The 22,769-nt window shown below is 37.3% G+C and overlaps 1 protein-coding gene across 2 annotated transcripts in view; it reads left to right on the top strand.

Moving 5' to 3' along the window:
* TAB3 (TGF-beta activated kinase 1 (MAP3K7) binding protein 3) overlaps positions 1 to 22,332 on the top strand; it is a 66,603-nt gene extending 44,271 nt beyond the window's left edge. For both annotated transcript variants that reach the window (XM_084791074.1, XM_084791075.1), the window contains 4 exons: positions 414 to 507; positions 3,026 to 3,109; positions 7,340 to 7,441; positions 10,543 to 22,332. In XM_084791074.1, the coding sequence (XP_084647200.1) occupies positions 414 to 507; positions 3,026 to 3,109; positions 7,340 to 7,441; positions 10,543 to 10,691 (429 nt within the window). In that variant the 3' untranslated portion in view covers positions 10,692 to 22,332. The remainder of the gene's footprint in view (positions 1 to 413; positions 508 to 3,025; positions 3,110 to 7,339; positions 7,442 to 10,542) is intronic.
* The last annotated feature ends 437 nt before the right edge of the window (positions 22,333 to 22,769 follow it).

Genomic DNA, 22,769 nt, shown 5'->3' with positions numbered 1-22,769 from the left:
GAGAGAATTCTGGTAAACCCAGTACTAGAAGCTAAGTAAGCACTAATTTGTACCAGGTTAGACAAGACTAGAATTATCAACATTGCTAATTTAAAAGGTTGTTTGTTGCACTTTACCTTACCACAAAAACATAAATAAAATATTTGCTCTATTATTATAGTGATAGTATATTTTATGATAGAACATAGTTCACTTTTGTACGTGGCCACCATGCAGTTTTTGTTACTATGTGACCACGTCAATGTTCAAAGTATACCTTTTACTTCAAGAACATACATCGTCATGCTTTCTTATAGACAAGGAAGTATTCTTGGTAATACCCAATCAGATCAATTAACGTGAAACACAATTCTTAAATGTTGGGCTTGATAATGATTTTCCCACAATTGCTATTTTGGGTGCTTTCTTACTAGCCTGAGGAAATGACAAGATTGAGAAGCATGAACAGACAACTCCAGATAAATGTTGACTGTACACTGAAAGAAGTTGATCTCCTTCAATCTAGAGGTATAGACTTGATTATTTGGTAAACCATAAATCATAGTGTGGTATTTTAAACTGCTTAATTGGCAATAATTTTGGTTTCCTAGATTTAAGGGTTTAAGATTTTATCCTTTATAGGAATGGCTTTAAAGAGATTCCCATACTTGTGGATCAAGGTGTCAAAAATAATGATATTTTGGCAGTTTCATCATTTATTCTCTTCATTTTGTGTTGTTTCATTCATTGTATTTATCCTTTTAGTCACAGTGTGAATATTTAATAAATTGATGAGTATTATTTATATCACATACTTTATATTATATGATAGTCTTCCATAATACCATGACCAAAAGATAACCCATAGTAGAATGTCTGAGTTCTTTGTTTTGAAAGAAATTCTCTAGGTTACAGTCAAATGTCTCTTACCTTTCAGCTAGCCGTTTCATCAGATTAGAGGTCTTTCTTTCCCACATACTGCTGCTCCCATTGATTGCATGTGCTGCATATGCTAGTTAGCTATACTTCTGCAGTTAAAATTAATGTTTCATAACTGACAGGAACTCATGAGAATTCTTCTCTTTTAAAACCTGTCTTTGGCTTTTATATAGAGCCAAGCATAAAATTCTAGAAACCATAAATTAGATTTGAATGAAAACAAGTAGAAAACAGGAATTTGTAAGAAAGTGTCCTTAGTATATCACATACTGCATTCTGAAGAAACCAAAGCACAAAATTTATAAATCAAGGCTCAGCAAACTAACATCCTTGTGCCTGCTTTTATAAATAAAAATTTTAGTGAAATAGGCATGTTCAATTGTTTACCTAGTGTCTATGGCTTCTTTGTGTTTCAAGGACAGAATTGGATACTTGTAACAGATTGTATTGAAAGTCTACAAAATTGAAGTTAGTATCTTCTCTTTGACAGAAAGTTTGATGACACTTGGCTATAGGTTATCGTGAACAGTTTGTTTAAGACAGTATGAAATATCTTTGTTAAGCATTAAAATACTGCTGTATTGAGGTTACAGTGCAGTGATGAATGTTTGCATAGTATAAACAGTTCCTGGCAATTTCAATCCCTAACATTCCATAAGAAAGACAGAAAAGACTGCTGTATTTATGTTACAGTAAAGATGATGTGTGATTTTTCATAACAGTCCTTTGTTTGAATCTGCCTTCTCCCATACTTTAATATTCTAAATTATGGCAGCTAAGAGAGCTCCTGTAGTATCCTAACAGTCATGTATAATACAGTGCCAAACAATTGAACTGTATGGAACGATTTGAACATGAAAGTTGAGCTATCAAGCCAGCTTCTTATTTTCAAAAGCCTTGATATTCTTATGTAGCCTACTAGATTTAAGCAGTGAAAGAAACACTATGCATAATGTGCAGGGTGTATCAACCACTGCTACTATCTGATTGCATCAACTTTTTAAAACTGATGTGGTTTTTTTTAAGCAAAGTGAAAATCAATAACATTTGATTAGGGTGTTTACAGTAAGCGTTCTCTGAACTGCATATCAGAACATCAACTGTAACATAAGTGATCGAAGAAATACACGTGCAGCAGTTAATATATTGAGTAGCACTGTGGCTTTTGTGAGCTATAAAACTTCCTAAATATTCTCTTTGAAATAGCCTATTCAAGTGGATGAAACATTGGTTAATAGGACCTATTAAGGTGTTTTTATGGAAGGAGATGTAGTTTTGACCAAATGGAGTCTTTTTGTACTTAAGATTTAGAAATACTTAAGTATCCAAATATGGTTTGGCAACGGGGTGGGGAGTACATTTTCAAGTAGATGCAAATAAATCATTGCACGAGTTGATGAAAAACAGCTTATATTTGATTTGTAGTAAGAGAATTGTTCATTGGGAGGAACAGTCAATACTTAAAAACAGGAGACTCACAGTACAGCATCCTCTGTATCCAAGTTCAGGTGGATTTGGATATAACCGGCAGAGTATAGGAGTGAAGGTGAGAATCAGAACCAGCATCTAATGCAGTCTGACCTTGAAGGAATCACAGTAGGGGGTATATCACTGATAAAGTATTAAGCCAGCAGGTGAGCATGTTCAGGGAAATTTTTGTATTAACAGTTCCCCAGGATTTTTTTATTCTAAAATTTGCACAATATCATCATTGGTAAGCCCTCAGGGTTATGTAACATATGCATTTGGCTTCTTCCTTAGATGGTTTTATGATAAATTATGAAAAGAAGAATCACAGTCTTCTTTTACATTGTTTTTTCATTAGACCAAACAGGTCCGCTATTCCTTGTGTTCCATGTACTGGATCCAGCCTAAGGGTGCTAACTTTACAATTAGAAATATTCCTTTAGGTAATACATTGTAGACACACACTGGTTTTTTGGTTTGCTCACAACCAAAAAGAAAAGAGGATAGGATAGTATGACGTTTGAAACCGTGGAAAACAATTTCTCTTCCCATATGTTTCATTAATGTATTTTCTTTTTAAAAGATAAAATCACAAAAGAACGATTCCTAAATACCTGTGGTTTTCTTCTTTTCTTTGTAGGAAACTTTGATCCAAAAGCCATGAGTAATTTTTATGACCACATAGAACCTGGCCCAGTTGTACCACCAAAGCCATCAAAAAAAGGTGAGTAGGGGCTCATAGCATGAATACTGTAGAAGTTAAATAAATTTCTGAAAAAATTTCTGTTTGAACTATTCATTAGAATGTGTTCCTCATTTTTAAAAAGTTATCCATAATAATGTGACAGTAATGAAATAGTCCCTAACTTTATTCTTTTTTTGCAAAACATTAAAATTAATGTTAGAATTATTCTAAGTTAGAATGGCAATTTTTTTAACATAATAAAACTACACTCCTGAAAGAAAATTCTTCTAGAATAATGAGTATCTTGAAAAATCCTTAGTAGAATTTGTACATAAGAATTCTTTTGCTGCTTGTTAACAGAGAGTAAGCCTAAATGATAGGGACACAAATGTTTTTTCATCAAGAGCAAAACAAGTCTGAAATTGTTTTCAAGATCTTACAGTGAGTTTTGAAGATAGATTGATCACTCATTTTTCCACCCTATATATTGTTTCATAAGTCACAATATATGACTAATGTTTAAAGTTCATATTTTAATCCTTTTGTATTAAGCAATTCAAGACAGTTTGGTTATGAAGACATAGTGAATAGTAAAGAATGCATAAATTCTAGTTCATTTATGGATTGCAATTTAGGAGCTAGTCTCTTTATTGTTTTATACTTCTGTGAATGTTTCATGTAATCTACATTTGAAATAGTGTAGTGATTTCTAAAAATGCCTCAAAACGAATTTTAGTGGATGATTGCCACATACTAGATTTGGCATTGTGGCAACATTGTATGTAATTTCAAGATGAAAGCCTCTGGATTATATATCATTGATCATTTTAGCCTTTTAGGTTCATAAAATATGCATCTTTAAACTTGATTTAGCCCCAGTGCCTTCTAAGGTGATATATCTTACAAATAGCCTAGTGGATGAACTATAGTTAAATGATTCAAGGGCTGTCATAAAAGAATTGACTAAACTCATCAGAAATGACCAAAAATCCAAGTGGTCCACCACACGTAAAATCTTGAAGTTTCTTGAATTGTGTCATCTCTAAGACCTGGATACAAACCCGTACCTTTCCCTGTACACGGACAATGAACTACTCTTGGTGCTAGGAATGAGGTCAGGGCTTCAGATGTACTAAGAAGATCATCATAACTGAGTCTTTCTGACCCTCAGTTGTTAATTATTTTGAAGGAAATTTGATGTTTCTTTTTGATGGTAGAATTTTATAATAAATGAAATAGAGAAAAGCAAAACAAAATCAGGAAATTTCAAGGTATACTGATCTACAAAGAGGAAAAAATACAAGCTATTACAAATAGAAATAAAAGATGGGTTATCCATTAAAATGGTAATGAAGAAATGTGATCAATATATTCAAACCAGTGAACTGCAATGTATATAAACACATTTCTTAAAAAAAACAACAAAGTATAAAAGGCCCAATATTTAAAAATAAATAGGTGAAAGAAGAAATGTTAATAGCTCTGTATATATACTAAATAAAACTGAATAAATTACTTTAAAAAGTCTCAGAAACACAATTTCAGAACCACAGTTTGCTGGTGAGCAGATTCTTTCAAACATTTAAAAAGGAAAGAAAACAATATCAAATATAATTTTACTTTATTTTTTTAAAGGAAAGACTAGGGCTGGAGAGATAGCTCAACAGTTAAGGGCACTGACTACTCTTCCAGAGGACCCAGGTTCAAATCCCCATCTCCACATGGCAGCTCACAACTGTCTTTTAACTCCAAGATCTGATACTCTCACATAGACATACATGCAAGCAAATCACCATTGCATATAAAATAAATGTAAATAAATTTTTTAAAAAAGGAAAAACTGCTTTCCATTTTTTTCCCTGACCTTTCAGATGACTCTTCCCCCTGACATCCCACCCACCTTCTGTATTAGGCAACATTCCCCAGCAAAGTATTTGTTAAAATTGATGGACCTATCACCCCATTATATCCAAAGCTTAATTTATCTTAGAGTTCATTGTTGGAATCCATCTTTCTTAATGAAGTTAGCAGAGCCTGATTTAAAAACCTTACCCATAAAGATACTATATATCAAGATGGGAGCTGTAGTGCACACCTGTAATCCCAGCACTTAGGGAGGCAGAGGCCGGAGGATCTCTGTGAGTTCAAGGCCAGCCTGGTCTACAGAGTGAGTCCAGGATAGCCAAGGCTACACAGAGAAACCCTGTCTCGAAAAAAAATATTATATTATATACCCATTCCTACAAAAAAAAGGTTAGAGTTGCATGTAAAGTGCTCTGCTTCATGACAAATTTATTGCAAGTGGAACTTACTAATCCTGAGGTTGGGTTATATTTATAGTTCTAATGGGTCCAATTTTAAGTAATTTCTTAAATATTTATCAAATACACAATTGTTACATTGATTTCATATATATATATATATATATATATATATATATATATATATATATATATGTGATCCTACTATCACTCGTGTCCCAAGGAATTTATACTCTACATGTAAATTCCTATCTGTCCTTATGAATGAATTTCTACTAAAAATTTAGTTGAGATGGGCTTAAAGTACGTCTTGTTGATTATTGATGAGAGTATAAAATGGTACTATTTTTTGCCAAGTGATTTTAAACATTCATATATTTATGAACAGCTTTCAGTTTGAAATCAGATTTGTTTTCTGTTAAGCACCTTTCCCCCTTTTAAAATAGTCTTATCATAAACTATATGCTAGCTACTAGATTTACAGATGTGCACCAACATACCTGGCATAATTTTTCTGAAAGTACTTCTAAAAGTAGTGCAAATTGGCGTGCAGTACCATTCACTTAAAAGCCAAACATTAAACTGCTAATAATTAGATATATGTTGGAAATCTAAGAACACTCTATAAGATTGAATAATGAATGTGCTAGAGAATTAGAGGACAGAAGAAAAAGAGGTAACAGAAATCTTTGGATTGGCATCTGCAGTTAAACAATACAATTCTTTGGGTAACTCAGCAAATCTCTCTGTACCCTCATTGCAAGAACAATGAATGACCTAGGTGTCATAGGACCTGAGCAGTGGCCTAGCTGACCATATTTAGATCACAGAGAGGTGATCTGTTCAAATACCGATTGACCTGTGTGACTCAGTGAAGGCATGTGATGTTAAGGTGCATTCCAAATCTAAGAGAGAGCTTCATTATCTTCTTTCTTTTATGTTTTCCTTATTTATTGACTCCACATCTCAATCACAGCCCCCTCCCTCTTCTCTTCTTGGTCCCATCTCCCTCTTCCCCCTCCCTTTCTCAGAAAAGGGGATTCCCCCACCTTTGCAGCCTAAGGAAACATTTACTCTGCTCTTACTCTTCCAAGAGCATTTCATCTAAGTGCATGACCACCATTCTTAGAATTCTGGAGCAGTGCTTTCCAAAGGTGGCTTGTACTAAAAGATTACATATAGGATCCAAGACTGATTAGAAAATGCAAGGTCTTTTCTTTTGGTCTTAAAGGCAAATATGTAATGTGCTAGTTGTTTTTACCTAATGCAAGAGTTGCTCATGAATATCCTGTAAGTTTATAACATATAGGACAGTACTGTAGCATGAAATTGAAATCCCTGAAGTAAGTTGGGAGCCCATATTTGTTACTACATAGTATTGTTTTGAGTTGCTCCCATTTTTCAAGAAACAGTATTTTCTATGCATTCCAGTCTAGTCTCTGCCTCCTAAATAGTGGGATGACAAGAATGTATTTTTGTTGTCATTATTGGCTTTGTTGTCTTCCTCCTTCTTCCTTCTCCTCTCTTCTTTTTCTTTCTCCTTCCTTCTCTTCTCTGCTTTCTTCTCCTTCTTTCTCTTCCTTCCTCTTCCTCCTTTTTCCTTCTTCATTTTCTTTTTATTTTTATTTTTGGTTCTTTGTGACAGGTTCCCACATAACCCAGGCAGACAACCTTTTATGTGTAATTTATTTTCATGCAATGCTTTTTAAATGAGTGGTTTAATCAAAAGATCATTAAAGTACAGTTTGCTTTCACATTTCTATTTAGTTGTCACTGAGTTTTTACCCTAAATATAATTTTTCATCATGTCTTATTACTTGGGACAAATGTTCTGTGTGACTTGTAAAGAAGTATTGTGTTTAGCATTTAACCTCAGAACCAAATGTAAGGTAATATGAAGTGATAGAAAAGGTAAATTCCCACAACTGCGTGGGTAGCAGGAACAGTCCTTTTTCTTGCTGAAGAATGAGTTCATCCCCTCTCACTACCTTTGCTTTTTCTTATGCAGACTCCTCAGACCCCTGTACAATTGAGAGAAAAGCCCGGAGAATTAGTGTGACTTCCAAAGTACAGGCAGATGTCCATGAATCCCAGGCAGCAGCTGCAGATGGTTTGTATCTGTCTCTGGAGTGTGTCAACATATACAAGTTATCATAACTAAAATACACTTTAGATTTACCTTTGAAAATTACCGTTCAAAGCATAGTGTTAAATGTTAATAGTATCTCCTTGGTACTTTTAAAGATTGTTTCAAAAGATATTTTTCTTAGTTTCTGCGTGCTTTATATGCACATCTTGATTTGTAGTAGCCACATTTCATATGTTCGGTAGCCACACATGCATAATTTATTGGACAGGCCAGCTCTCTAGTAATAGTACATAGAAAGCAAGGCAAAATAGTTTTCAAATAAGTTGTTAAGTCCTAGATTTTATAACCTCCTCACACAAATGTCTAATAAATTTTTAGCTTTATATTCTGCCATCCAATTGAAAGCAGGTCTGTAAAAATAGTAATACATCTTTGTGTTGGAATGCTTATGTATTCCACGTGATAAATATTAAATCAGCCTTAATTTGCAAATGAAAAGGTAACATTGTAAGAAGAAACAAGATACATGGAGTATATTTTTTCCTTTACCATTAGACTATGTTAGGAAAAGTAAATTTTTCATTTACTGTTGAAACCTTTTCTTATTACTATTTTTAATTGTATGCTTTTGAACAGTTTGTCTTCTGTATTATAAATACTATCCAAGCAATACTGAGTAAAGTACTTCTGAGGCTTTTCATTTTTATGAAAATATAGATTATTATATAACTAGAAACCTACTTCATTTCTTTTTTAAAAGATTTATTTATTATGTATACAATGTTCTGCCTGCATGTACACCTTCATACTACAAGAGGGCACTAGATCTCATTATAGATGGTTGTGAGCCGCCATGTGGTTGCTAGGAATTGAACTCAAGACCTTTGGAAGAACAGTCAGTGCTCTTAACCTCTGAGCCATCTCTCCAGCCTCTACTTCATTTCTTTATACACTCTTTAGTGTTTGTTGTAGAAAATAATGGGTTTCATACATGTCCACTGATCATACTCCCCATTGTTCACTTTAGTTTTTACTTATATATTAATATTCTTATTTTTTAATAAATATTTTATACAAGGTAGTCTGCAAACTACTTTTAAGTAAACTATAAAGAGGCTTGTTCATGCAAATCAAAATAAGCATTCTAAAATAGTGCTTCTCTTTGAAATGAGTTGTATAGTTTCTTAGAACCACAAATAATTTTTTTGGTCAGTTACCTCATAGTGATTCATGACTTAAGTTAAGTCAACATGATACTTAACAGTTTAGAGAGTCACCAGACTAAGTTTGCAAGGCTCAAAGAGGCTTTTTATTTATTTACATAATTTTGAATACTATTTTCGAAGACTACATTTGAAATTGACATAAAAAGAATATAATGTCCTAAGAGTAAAGTTGGGAATTTTATTTTATTATTGTTTCAATAGGGCCATTAAAAACAGGGTTGTTCTATGTAACCTTGGCTGTCCTGGACTTGCTTTGTAGACTAGGCTGTCCTCAAACTCACAGAGATCTGCCTGCCTCTGCATCCTTGAGTGCTAGGATTAAAGGCATATGCCACCACACCTAGCTAAAATTGGAAATTTTAGAGCCTGTTTATTAACAAAAAAAAATCTATAGCAGTAGTTAATAACTAGGGAGGCAGCTAAAGGTGGAACTGAAACATGTCCAGCTGCTAATTATGGTCACAAGCATAGGCTGAATAACCCTGTGTACTTATTCTAACATAAGATCATAGTTCTGATCAAGGCTTAGCATCTTTTTATAGGACAAAATTCAAGGTTTAAACATGTTTATTTGACTTTGTGGAGTCACAAAAGAGATAATTTGGTACACTGGAAGTTACCTAGTTGGTTTTGAGTGGAAAATAAAATTAGTCCAAATTTACTCCTGAAGCCTCACCAAGTAATCATTTTTTTTTTTTGGACTTTGTAGATGGATATTAAGTATTACCTCAGACCTTAATTTTATTGCCACTTAATAGGAAGTCTTTCCAGTGTTCTCTAGATGGGTGTTCAGAGCCTCCTTACATTGTGTTCAACTTTTAGGGCTAATCTATTAGCTCTGTAGCCTTCCTTTTAGTGACCCTCCTCAATAGGGACTCTTTTTTTTCTTTTTTTATATGTATGTTGTTTTTTGTTGTTTTGTTTTGTTTTGTTTTTCAAGACAGGGTTTCTCTGCGTAGCCTTGGCTGTCCAGGACTTGTTTTGTAGACCAGGCTGGCCTCAAACTCAAAGAGATCTGCTTCCCTCTACATCCCCAAGTGCTGGGATTAAAGGTGTGTGCCACCAAGTCTGGCTTAATAGTGACTCTTAATAGGCAGAGTCACCAAAGGAACTCTAGGAGCACATCCCTTTTGAGTCTAGGGCCAGAGAGAATTAAGACTTTAACAGAAATACAGGTTTTGAGTTTCTATAAAACCCCAAAGAACAACCTAGGGTTGCTGGCTTTTGATATTGCCAGGTATAGGCATTTTTCAAAAAGTAATATATGATCAACCAATTTTTTTTTGTTAAAGAGGAATAATTCTGAGAGCAAAAGAATCATATATATAGAATGAATCTTAGCTTTATAAATAGCTGTAGATCCTTGTTCCTTTTTTCACTACTCTGGGAACAACTTTGTTTTAAATTTTATCCACCATTGATGAAGCATTAATATAAAACACACATGTATATTTCTCGAAGCTAATAGACATGGAAGAAGGTATACATTTTTGCAAGTCATTTATTATTCTATGAACAGTACTTAGAAGAAAGTCATAGAGAAGACAGAATTTGCTGAATATGCTATCTAATATTTCTCTATTTTTTTCATTTGGCTAGAGTATAGCTTAATTATCTACTATTTATGGGTAATGAACTAGAAAGCCATCTATTCTGGACTTCTCTCCACATCCTCGTCTTAGAGCACAAAAATCAGTGTGTTTAGAACAAAGTGGAACATGTATCTAGTTTTAGTGCAGTTATGGTTTTTCAGTAGTGTGGTTACTAATTAGCTTAATCAGTGGGTAAGGTAGGAAGTTTTTCCTTTTTGTCTTTGTGGTGGTTGTCATTTCAGTTTTGGTCATTTTGGATTGTGCTTGGAAAAAGAGCTTGATCTGGTTCCCTTTCTCTCCTCAGAACACTTAGGTGGCTGTAAACAGAGTCCTCGGACACATCCCCGAGATGAGGATTATGAAGGAGCTCCATGGAATTGTGACAGCTGTACCTTTCTCAACCACCCTGCACTGAATCGCTGTGAGCAGTGTGAGATGCCACGGTACACCTGAGTTCAGAAGAATTGGCACCAGGTTTAGAGTGAAACTTTGAGCAGTCACCGAAAGAAAAGGAAACCTTGGGATTGTGTTCATCTACCCAGCCTTTTCATTTCTTGATTGCACAGAGAGAGGAGGAGGAATGGCACTCTGGCCACTGGGCTCACAAAAGGAAAAATAGGGAGGTCTTTCTTTTTTTCCTTTCTTACTCATTACAGAGTGAGAGGTAGAAGGGGATACTTGAAACTGGGAAAGGATTTGCTCCTGAAAGAATGTATACAAAGAAGTTAAGGGCTCTTCTGTGGAATCCCAATTGTTAAAGTTACTGCTGAGTGGCTCTTACTTTCTAAAGGTGAAGTTTGGATTATGGTAGGATGTGTTACAGTTTATGCAGACAAACTGTGAATTCCAGAGCAGACTTACTTGGTCACAGCTCTCTGGAAACCAAGGCTCCCTGTGCCTCTGCCTGCTGCTTCCTGTGAAGAGATGGACAGGAAAAGCACCCAGGATATGCTTTATTTTCTTTTTTGCAAAATAATGTGTTTATTTGTAATTGCTGCTTTTTTCAGGGGTAATTTCAAACACATTCATTACTCAAACAGGATACTTTAAAATGTGATTTGTAGTAGTCAGGAATTAGGCATATCATGCCCTTTGTGAGGAAGTACAATCAGAGGTAGTAATACCTCTTTTGCTCGAACAATGGTTCATCAAGCTGCATTGACACTGGTAACTAAGACCTACTTATGCCACATAGATTATTGTATACTTTCTTAGGTTATTGACTTTAAAAGTAATGAAGTATGGTTTTATAAAATCACATTCTCATAAAACCGTGCTTTGCCAGTAGCACAGTGAATGTATGCCAAATGCAAATCCATTCCAAAACCCATTGGAAATCCTAAGCTCGGCTGTGGTTCTTAAGAAATGCTTGCAGTATATAGGGCTCCCACTTCTGGTTTGTGATGAATACATAATGTTTACAACACAGAAAATACTTTGTACCATAGTCCTAATTTAGCTGAAAAAGTCAGTATGAGCTATTTATTTGCACATTTGTTAACCAGCCAATGAGAGGGAAATTGAAGGTGGCTAACATCATAAAGTTGCATTATTGGAAGAACAAGAGACTACTCAAGAAATAACACTGGGCTGGGGATGCAGCTCAGTGTAAGTGCAGTAGCTTAGCATATACAAGGTGCTCTAGGTATGAAAAGAAAAAGAAAAAATACCATCAAAAGAATGTTGTATACAGGGGGGTTGAATTTTTTTTTTAGTTGAACAGACAGATCATACTGAATTCTGGCAGTTCAGGGAATATAAAGCACTACTTTAAAAACACAGTGCAGGTGTGGATACACTGAAGAAAAAAATAGATCAGGCCACTTGCTATGATGTTTCTTGAGAAAATTAATAATAGTGTATTTAAGTAGGTTCCTTGCCTTAAATTTCCTTCTTGTCTCAAAATTGAATTTTGGAATTTCTCCCCATTTTGGTGAACATAGACAGCAATAAAGTAGGTTTTTTCCCGTCCTGAAGGATTTTACCTGAGGTCATAACCGTAGGAATACCAGGTCCATTCCCTACTTTCTGAATACACAGCCACTTTGTCACTATATTCTCATTTAGCAGTAATCTCTGTCAGACCTGGAAAAAAAGGCTGCACTCAATAGCATTTTGAAACCAAAGGCATAACTCAGTGTAGGTTTCTATCAGAATCATAATCTTACACATTGCATATAGCCTTCATATGTGGAGAATGCCCCAAAATACATCCATTTGTCTCATGAAGAGTATGATTATGTAATTACTGGTAAGTATCTCTCACACAACTGTGGCAAAACTGTGAAAATAATAATGGTGGAAAAGCAGACAGGCTCAAAACCAGGGATTTGGAAGGAGTGAAAGGCTTTTGTGACACAGGTCTCTTGCCAATCCCCAGTACCAGTAGCAGTCCTTCTGTTCTTTCTTTCTTTCTTTCTTTCTTTCTTTCTTTCTTTCTTTCTTTCTTTCTTTCTTTCTTTCTTTCTTAATGTTTTACTAAGTATGTAGCTGCTTGAGGAAGAGGTAAGAGTGCCACCCAAAGGAATGATTGCCACCTATTGTGAGGTATAGCCCTTAGGAGCTCAAGACTCAAGATGGCACCAAGTGAGGTAATAGCCTAATACTGTGCTAATCTTTGGCTATAGCCATGAAATAGTAACATTCACACAGTAAGGAAAGTGGCTGCTAATCAACAAGGGATTTACCAGGCTTGGGTTATAAGAATAAGTTGTCAAGATTAGTGGGTAGGCTTTATTTCACAAACATGGCAACACTACAGGTTTTCATAACAGTAATCAAAACGACATTGTATTGTTAAGTCACCCCCATTTGTTCTTGGCCATTAATAGTGACAGTTTTCTTGTTACCAGTGCTGCAACTTTCAGAGGTGATAATGGGAACTTCTCCTAATAGACTGGTAGGGTACTGCAACAGGGTACCAAACAGGGTAATGAAATTGCGGGGTTGTCCAGTGGTGGTGTGATAATAGAGTAAGGTGGCTTGCACCCCTTCCTGGTCTAGAATATTCATATAATTTACTTCTACATCCTCAAGTTGCTCAGAACTAAGACTTGATGCTTCTGTTGTTTCATACTGGGAAGGCTGTTGTTCACTCTGAGACAGCTTCAGGACACTAGGGGATACAGGAATAGTGAACAAGGACCTGAACAATTTTTAGCCTGTAATGGATAAGTTGGCAGGGGCAGGGGTTCTGTCAGGACAAGTTGGTACCAGTTATCCTGAAGGGACTCTGGAATTGTTGGCAGTTGTCCATCATTTGTTGTTAAGGGTTATGCCCCTGGCTGAACATGGGTGCCTGCCCATGGATCGAGGCCAGCTTGAGGAACTAAAGATACTCTCGTGAGAAAGGGTTGGATTGTGATCATGTAGGGAGCAAGTGAAAGATTCTGAAGCTGAATGGTCACATGGTAAAATATTGAGAGAGTTTTCTGTTCCAAATCTAGATCAAGTACTAGTTGTGGTGGGTTGGACTGAGTTTGGTATTCTTCCCCTTCACCCTCTTCACTGTCTGAATCAAGAATCTGGATAAGAGTCATCTGGTGCCTTTTGTGGAGTGCCACTGCTGCTTTTCCCTTCACACCTAGGACTACTTCCTAGAATGTGATCAAGATTTGTTTCAATATTTCCACTATGGTAGTCTGAGACATATGAGAAGTTAGTAGGGGGCATTTGGGGAGGCAAACTGGTGAATGGGTTTGCAGGCTGACTCAGCCCACCCATGGCTGCACTGCTGATTGCGGTGGCCAATTGCTGGAGCTTCTCATGCTTAGTTGCCAATATGATTTCAGCTTGTTGGCTCCCAATTTCATGCTTTTTCCGGTGAAAGTCACTGTGGATTTTTATTTCAGCCTGATGCAAACCCAGGCTCTTGATCTTTTGCTCTTCTGCATGTTCTTGGAGCTTGTGCTCAGCCTCACTTGCTGCCTCCTGTAATTAATTGTTGATCCTGCTCTCCAACAGTGACTCAGGCCAGAGTGCCCCCCATGAGCCATGGCAACTCCTAATGCAATAGCTGACAACTGTGGAAAAAATCCATGCTCCAATTTGTTTACCCCAGACAAGGACACAAACAAAAAGGGCATATTCTTTATGCCTGGCTAGTCCTTTCAAAGTGAGGCAGAAACTGTCGACTTTGGCCCTTACCTGAAAAGTTCTTACTAAAGGATGGAGCATAATATGGTCACCTTCATGGTGCAAGATACGATCTAACATTGTTTTCACTATCAGCAGTCCTGAGAATCGTACCTGAGAAGTGGAGTTTGTAATACTAATGTCATCAGCATCATGTCCTGCCTCCACGTTGATACCCTGGTAGATAAGTAGAAACTTAAATTTAAAGCTTGCCCACATTATTCTAAAAGTGATAATCATGAAGCCTGTGGCCTTCCAACTTGCTGGGTATTTTGTCAGCCCTTGTTCAGCATGGATGGCAACTTGGTGCAAGACCTTGCTTGCTTTCTCTTGACATGCTTTCTCTCCTACAACTGATTTAGGGAGGAAAAAGGCTGCAAAATGACAGCAGCTGTCCTGTGCATCTTTGTTCAATGTTGTTATTGGTCAATGTTTTGTTTTGTTTCTAAACATCTACTGTAATTTTAATCTGGTAAACATAGGGGTAACTTTTAGAGTACCAACAGATAAAGTCCTCCCAGCCTGTAATACTTCCAAATGTGATCTTATAGAAGTAGGCTGTTAAGGTCATGGTTGACCCTAGGTGGGACCCTATTCAGGTGTGTCCTGATAAAATGGAAATGGAGACAGAGTTCACAGTGAGAACAGATGCAAAAACTGAAGTCACATTGCCACAAGCTTCAGGAAGAGCATGCCAGAGAAGCCCAGGCAGCCTTGGCAACCAGAAGGGAGTGTCTGTTGTCTCCTAGGTCCTAGGAGATCTGTTCTTCTGATCAGTGTGGCAGTTTCTTCCAGCGGCTGTAGGATGCTCATAGACCCTACATGTTGCTCTTCCCTCAGCTGTTTTTAAAGTTTTTTTTTTACATTTAATTAGTTTGATTTTTATGTCTTAAAGTTAAAAAACAACTTTGAAAACTACACTGTTACTGTATGTGTGTACAGGTGCACCACAGTCCACGTATGGTCAGAGGACACAAACTTGTGGAGACCCATCTCCCTATCCACCTTTACAAGTCTCCTGGGCTGCCAGCTTGCAGCACAGGCACCTTTACCAGCTGAGCACTCTCACTGGACCTTCAGGATTACATTGATGTGTCTTGTGATTTTTCTGTTTGGGGCTCATCAGACTTGAAAAAAAAACCCAGCAAACAGCACTTCCTTCTCTATACTAAGTCAAACCAATAAAGGTAAACAGTTCAGTAATGCCAGGATTGTGATTTGTTGCATGGCAAGCAGAAGGCACAACTAGATGGCTAGGGCACAGAGCTTCAGAAAGCAAAACTACCTACACAAGACCGCCCACCAACTTCCTTCATAAGGAGCTGTGAACTTTATAAGACCAAGCAAAGAAAAGCACGTGGGATACATTTTTGACAAACTTGATAAAAATGCTTAAGAATCCTATCAGTGAGCTTTAACACACTTTACATTTGATTTATTTACTCATTTTGTATGTGGGAACATGCTATATCACATTTGTAGAAGTCAGAGTAACTTGTAAGAAAATTAGTTCTCTCCTGTCAGATGGTCCCCAAGGACCAAACTCAGGTGGTCAGGCTTTTACCACCAGGGACCTTTGATTGCTGGTCCTTGTCAGACCTCTATCAGCTGTTTTAAAAACAGATTGGTAAAATTCCATCCACAACAGCAAGCAAATCTTTTAAGTAATTATTAAATTTTTCAGAAAAGGTTACTATTGATGTACACATATATTCATGTTTTAGTGCACATTAGTGTATATCAAATACATGTTCATTCACAAATATGTTTACCTTACTTAAGGATAGAAAATAAGAACTGAATAAACAGATAATCTTGTTCATATTGGAGTTTCTAATGGGTCTCAAACAAAGGGCAGCTTTCTCAACCCAAGAACCCAACATCATAAGCAGAGGCAGCACACACAGCAGCATGAGACCCTCATCACCGAATTGGACGATACAACTTACTTTGGTCACTCAAAGGGTTGGTTTGCCTGCTTAGTCACAGGTAAGGTCCATGGCCAGATGCCCAGTGGTTCTTTCTGGCTTTGTCAATGAAATAAACTCACTTCACTGTTCTAGGACATGCACAGCACATCAGAGAGCAGGACTGGCTCTGTGGAAAATTCCACTACCAGGACTTGACATTAGCCCCTATCAGCTGCAGACATTCTGGCTAGATGCACTCATCCACACTATGTGATTCTATTTGGCACTACAGAGAGCTTTTCTAAGAAGCTGATAGGTAAATTCTAAATAATACCCCTCTGAACACGTTTATTAGAAAACAGAGACTTTAAAACAACACTGACATAATCAAACCACTAAGAACATTAACAGCAAAGACACTGCTCTGACTCAAACACTTCCCCAATCTTCTTTGTTATTCAAATCTGCTTGTTACTTGTTTTGGTTTTGGTTTTTGTTTTTGTTTTTGTTATGGTAACTGCAACTGTGGTTTTCTTGCTCTTTCTGGAAGCTCCAGAAGGCACTTACAAGCTACCTTGTACCTTTCTACCTGCATCAGACAAAATTGAGTGACTTGGCTTTAGCAAATGTTCACTTGCTTCTGTGTAGGAGTCACTACAGGTGGGCAAGTGAACAATGGTTTGTCAGCCTCACCTTTGCAGCTAAGGGGATTAGAGTCTGTCATTAGACAATGGGACAGAAGATGAACAGGTCATGTAGTCTGAGCTATTAATACTGTAAACTTATAAATGAAAAGCACTCAGTTGTCATAGGAACAACTGGAAATGACCTGGGAGTCAGCACTGGCTCCTTACATCCAGCAGGCAACATACATGCTATAAATTAACTACTATGAAGGCTAAACAAGTAGAGCTTAATGTCGCTTCATGATCTGAGGGGGGAGGCAAGCACACCCAGTGTAGTGTCTGAAATGCTGAATGTGTTCATAGTTAACACTGAAAGTATGACATTCATTTAAAAAACTATGTATGTTATCTACATGAGCTCTCTGGTCTTAGAGATGGCTGACTTTGAAAAAAAAATCTTCCAATTGTCCCTGTGCTGACACAGTCTCATTCTTTTATGTGTAATTCAGGGCTTGAACATTACGTAAATTATCTGTCAACCTGCTTGAACTTACTTGTGAGTGTTCTGATGTAGGAGGAAGTCTGATTGGTGGCGGAATGTCTTCTTTACACATGTTGCATTCCTAGGGCTTCTCCCCCCACCATGTATTTTCTGATGTTTAGTCAGTCCAAAGCCAACAGGAGCTTTTCCCACATTCATTACATCCATAAGGTTTCTTTCCTGTGTGAATTCTCTCAATGCACTGTTAAGGTTGACTTATGGTAGAAAGATTTCCCACATTCTTTGCATTTATGATGTTTTTCCCCAGCATGAGTTCGCTGATTCAGTAAAACAGACCTTCTGGCAGGTTTTACCACACTCCTTACACTTACAGGGCCTTTCTCAAGTGTGTGTCTTCTGGTGGTGCCTGAGGGCTGACTTCCAGTAGTAGGTCCTCCCACATTCAAAACATTTGGAAGACCTCTCCCATATGGTTCTCTTGTGTACAAAGCAGCGTGAGTTTTGTGGGCTATACACTTGTGTCCGTGAGCCTTATAAAGCTTCTCCTTTGCATCTACTTTTTTCTGTTCACCACAGTTTGCCTTCCCAGTGGCCATTCAGCCCCACTTACTGAGCACTGCATGCTTCTCTCCTGTGTGAGTTCTCTGATGTGCTGTGAGTGTTGACTTAAGTAGAAAAGCTTCCTGTATTTACTACATGCCAAAGACTTCTTTCATGTGGTGCACAATGAGGGCAGAGTTAGTTCACAGGAACTTTCCACACTGGTGACACTTATAGTCCTCTCTGGTATGACTTCTCAGATGCATGTTGAGGGTCGGCTGACAAAAGAAAGTTTTCTCACACTCGTTGTACTCATAGGGTTTTTCCCCTGTGTGGATTCTCTGATGTGCTGTCAGAGCTGACAGAAGTAGTTTCCCCACACTCCTTGCATTCACTTGCTTCTCTCCCCTGTGAGTTCTTTGGCGCTCAGTGAGGTAAGCTTTCTTGCCAAAGGCATTCCCACACTCCTTGCATTTATAAGGCTTCTCTACTGTGTGTGTCCTGAAGTGCTCAGCCAGGACTGACTTCCCAAAGGTCTTCCCACATTTGATATACTTATAAGACTTCTCCCCTCCATGGATTCTCTGATGCACAGTGAGGACAGATTTGTCAGTGAAGGATTCCCACTCTTTGCATTTGTAAGGTTTCTTTCTGGTATGAATTAGCTGGTGTCAAGTGAGGCTTGCCTTTATACAAAAATTTTCCTATAGTAATTAAAAGCATAGGGTCTCTCTCCCCTGTATGCATTCTCTGATGTACAATGAGGGTCTACTTCTTAGAAAACGTTTTCCTACACTTAGTTCATTTCTCTTCCTTTCAGTGTGTTCCTTCATTCTGCAGTGGGCTGACACCTCAGAAGGCTCCCCACGTTTATTATGTTCAGAGAGTGGGGTTAAAGACTTGTTATTCTGGGGTTGAGTGACATCTTTACCTTCGCTCCTAACATCCCTAACTTCATTACATTTGTATATTTTCTTCCTAGAGTGACTTTTGTCAGGCTTCGTGTGGGGTGGTGGCGTCCCACTCCATCTTGCTCAGCAGTTCCCATTGCTTGGCTTTGCTTTGCAACAGTTTGTTCTGAATTAGTTTTTAAGCCATTTACACCTGGATCATATTTACGGAACATTTTTTTTCTCAAACAATATCCATGTCATGAGCAACTGTTTTCTCAAACAGATTGGCTTTTTCTGGCATCATTTTGTTAATGAAGACTAAAAAATTACTTCAAATGTTCTGACTTTGTGATTCTCCCACTATCCAAGGCTCTTTCTTCTCATTGATCCAATTTTAGGATCACATCTGGTTTGTTAATATGAAACCCCGCTGAGATAAGGTTATTCTTAATTCTCCAGTATCATGTCCCTGTACAAGAGGCACTGCACTGGGCCCAGATATTGCCACTCTTAACACATGAAGACCATAGTCAAGTCCTTGAGGGAACCTGACCTGTGGGTACTGTCCATTTTCAGGTGCACTCAAGAAGGGGCCAGGAATGGTGATTGAAGGGCAGTCCAAGAGCATCCGCAGAACTGCTAGGATTTGATTTTTGCCTGCACACACTTCTATCCTTACTAGGCTGCCCACCCCAAGGCCTGTAGCCCCATCACGCCCCATGCCTCATCCGGCCACTGGACATCCAAGAGCCTCTATGAGCACCAGGAAGGCACCAGTGCCTCTGATCCTGCTCCAGGGTCACTACCTGGTCAGTATTCCTCTGGCTTGGAGGAAACTTCACTTCTTTTATAGTTCCCAGAAAGCCCCAAGGAACCGTGGCACCCAGATGCCATAAGGGCCTCGCCTAGAAGAGCCATTATTGGTCCTTGTTAAGAGTGCCTGTTTTGTCCAATGCCCTAGACCAGTCATAGGGAAAAACTCATGAAGATTGTTACTTTCTTTGTTCTCCAGTACTTTCAAAACTAAACCATTGTCTTACAGGTACCGGCGTGCAGCACTATTTTCAAATGCCTGTTGGTTACCCTCATGTGCGTAGTGTAGAAATAGTGTCAGCAGACAACTGTCTAGTAGATTCCCCAAATTAATACCTGCTTCAATTGCATGAAAAATTGGGGAGCATTGCTCATTTGGATCAGCTACCTCTAGTGAATAAATATTACAACCGCACACAAAGGACTCCACAGGCTGGGTGCTGAAATTCAAGATGCCATGAAGTTCTGCTCCTCCATTCTTGTCACTATAAGAATAAGAAGAGTCCATTTCATGTGTATTTTTGGGTTAAGAGTCAGCTAAGGATTAGACCAAGCTTAGTCACAATCCCAGGGAGGCTTGGCAAGGAGAACACTAGAAGATTTGAGGGTTTCCTGAGACATGGATTCTGATATTAATAGCAATGAGTCAAGTTAAAAGAGGATAAATCTTCTTCCAGTCCTACTGTTCTTTAAGGTGCCCTTGCCATTGTGTGATATCTTCCTTCATAATGGAACACTCCACTTGCTGTTACAAAACAAGTTAGGGGAACATACACACTACTTCGTGTATCTACCTAAAAGATGGACAAGTATTCAGAGTAAGTAAGATGCTTAAATACCAACAGTGTGGTACTTGTCAGTTGAAAATGAAAGTAGCATTGTGAAAAGTCTGATGCTTTATTAAAACCATTTAGATGATATTAAAACTATTGCATGAAAAAACACCAAGGACAATAAGCTGTTACCATACAGTAGGTGTATGGTTTCAGTCCTTTGATGATGTAACTAGTCAGTCATTTCTTTGACCTGCCAGGAAAAAAAAAGAAACAACAGTTGATGGGCTTGGTATGGAAGGTAGGTATGAGACATCAGAGGGACATTAAGAAAGTTCTGAACATGTTAAGTTGTAGTTGTTCACAAGTTTCATATGCCCACATAGGCTTTATTCAGTTCCTAAAAATAAAACAACTTGACACTGACGTCCCATGTATAGACTGCTCCTTACCAACGACCAGCTCAAATAACTCACTGAACCTTCCAGGTGGTTTTGTTTTTTCTCAGAATGATCTCCTGATCAGATTGGTAAACATAAGTGGGTGGCATATAATGGTAGGATAGAACTTGGGTGATTCCTGCTGCTGAGGTGTCCATTCCCTTTGGATCAATTGATGCACTCTTCGTGTAAGAGGCTTGCTTTCTTAAAATACTAGCTTGATGTATCTGGTAACACAAACCTGACTCTACATTTTACATTTCACTGTTTTTGTAAGCTGGATTTTTAGAAAGCATGTTTGCAATTGTGTTTAAAAAAAATCGTCCCCTGAAATTTTGGAGTTGTTAAAGTTTAAAGTGGAAATAGAGGAGCCACAAACTTCTAAGCACTGTAAAATGTTTTGGATTGATACTGATCTAGTTTGGGAGAAGATAGAGGCAGGGGATATTAAAGAAACAAGAAATGCTTGTACAAATATGTAGTTTTAGAACAGATAATTGATGGTGGAGGAAAGTATTGCTTATTTGTTTATTTCCCAGGAAGAAATGGGAAGTGTGATATGCAGTTTAATTTTTAAGGAGCTGGTCTCAACTTGAGTACTTTCTAATTATAAAAGAAATCAATGTTTCCTTAAATTTTGTCATTGGTTTGTCACAGTTATTTAGGGGTTCATATCCAACTCTTTGTAGCAACTCAATTTTATATTGTCTTTTAAAAAAGTAATTGTTTATGTATTTCTAAGAGTATGAAGAGAAAGAATATGTGGCATAGAACTGTCTTTTAGAAATATCAACGATGTATCCTGGAATGTGAAGATGTCCTTTTAAGATTACAAATTGAATTATTTTAATAATGTACCACTGTTAGACCTTGAATGAATCCATGTTGCAGTGTGTGTCTGTATATTTGTAGAGAAAGGGAAATGACAATTGAAATCTTACTTTAAAAGCTTAGAACTGGGCACTGCCTGTGTTGCACCACTACTGTATCTTTTTTGAAAGAAATAACAGTATTTCCCTGTTGTGAAAGTTAATTTTGACAATGTTTCACATTCACCAGTTTTTTCTGTATTATTTGCATCCCCAAATATTTAGTAAATGTAGAATTGTGCATGGCTTGGGCATTCAGAGATAACAGAATGGTGAGTCAATTTTAGTTTCTAAAGCCATGAAAAGTTGCTTTGAGACTGAACAGTTCTGAGTTATTTATAACAACATCCATTGTCCATGTTTCTTTCCCTACTGTAAAAGAATTGGTCAGTTTCTTCATTAAAGCAGCAAGAAATTAATTCAATCTTGTACATACCATGTCTCTTAGATTTCTGTGTATGCTGTGAAGGACATTATTTTGAGAAGAAATTGTACAAAGGCATATTAAAAGGCTATGCATGCACCGTACCTCCAAGCAGTACATATTCAGAAAGTCAAAGATACCTGCAAAATAAATTAATAAACTAAAAACAAGCTTTACATTCTGCATCTTTTCTGTGAACTAGTTCTGATTCTAAATACTCATGGTTCTGCATTGCAGGAGCTAATTGGTACATTTCCCATCTTTTAGGGTTAGGTTTGAAGTGAGTATCGTGTTGGGTACCCATTAACCCTGACTTGAAAGCATGGTCCAAGCATAGATAAATAGGTTTTATAGAATGCTTGGAAAATTACAGAAAATCCAATACTTCATTCCATTCTACATTATTTACAAAAAATGAGTGATTTCTTTTTCTTTAAAGTATCATTTATAACTAGTTTTTCAAAGGTAAAAAAATCAGAGGCCCTAACACATGTGTCTGAGTCTTCTGAGCTTTTCCACTTTCTGCAGAGGAATCACCACAGATGGATTATAAATAATCTTTTCTTTAAATAAATAGAAATTTCTACATGTCTGATAAATAAACATT

Source organism: Acomys minous, assembly GCF_964271855.1.
Source record: "Acomys minous genome assembly, chromosome: 7".
In the NCBI taxonomy this organism is placed as follows: Eukaryota; Metazoa; Chordata; class Mammalia; order Rodentia; family Muridae; genus Acomys; species Acomys minous.
The sequence above is the reverse complement of the archived record's forward strand: the minus strand, read 5'-3'. Positions and strand labels throughout refer to the sequence as shown.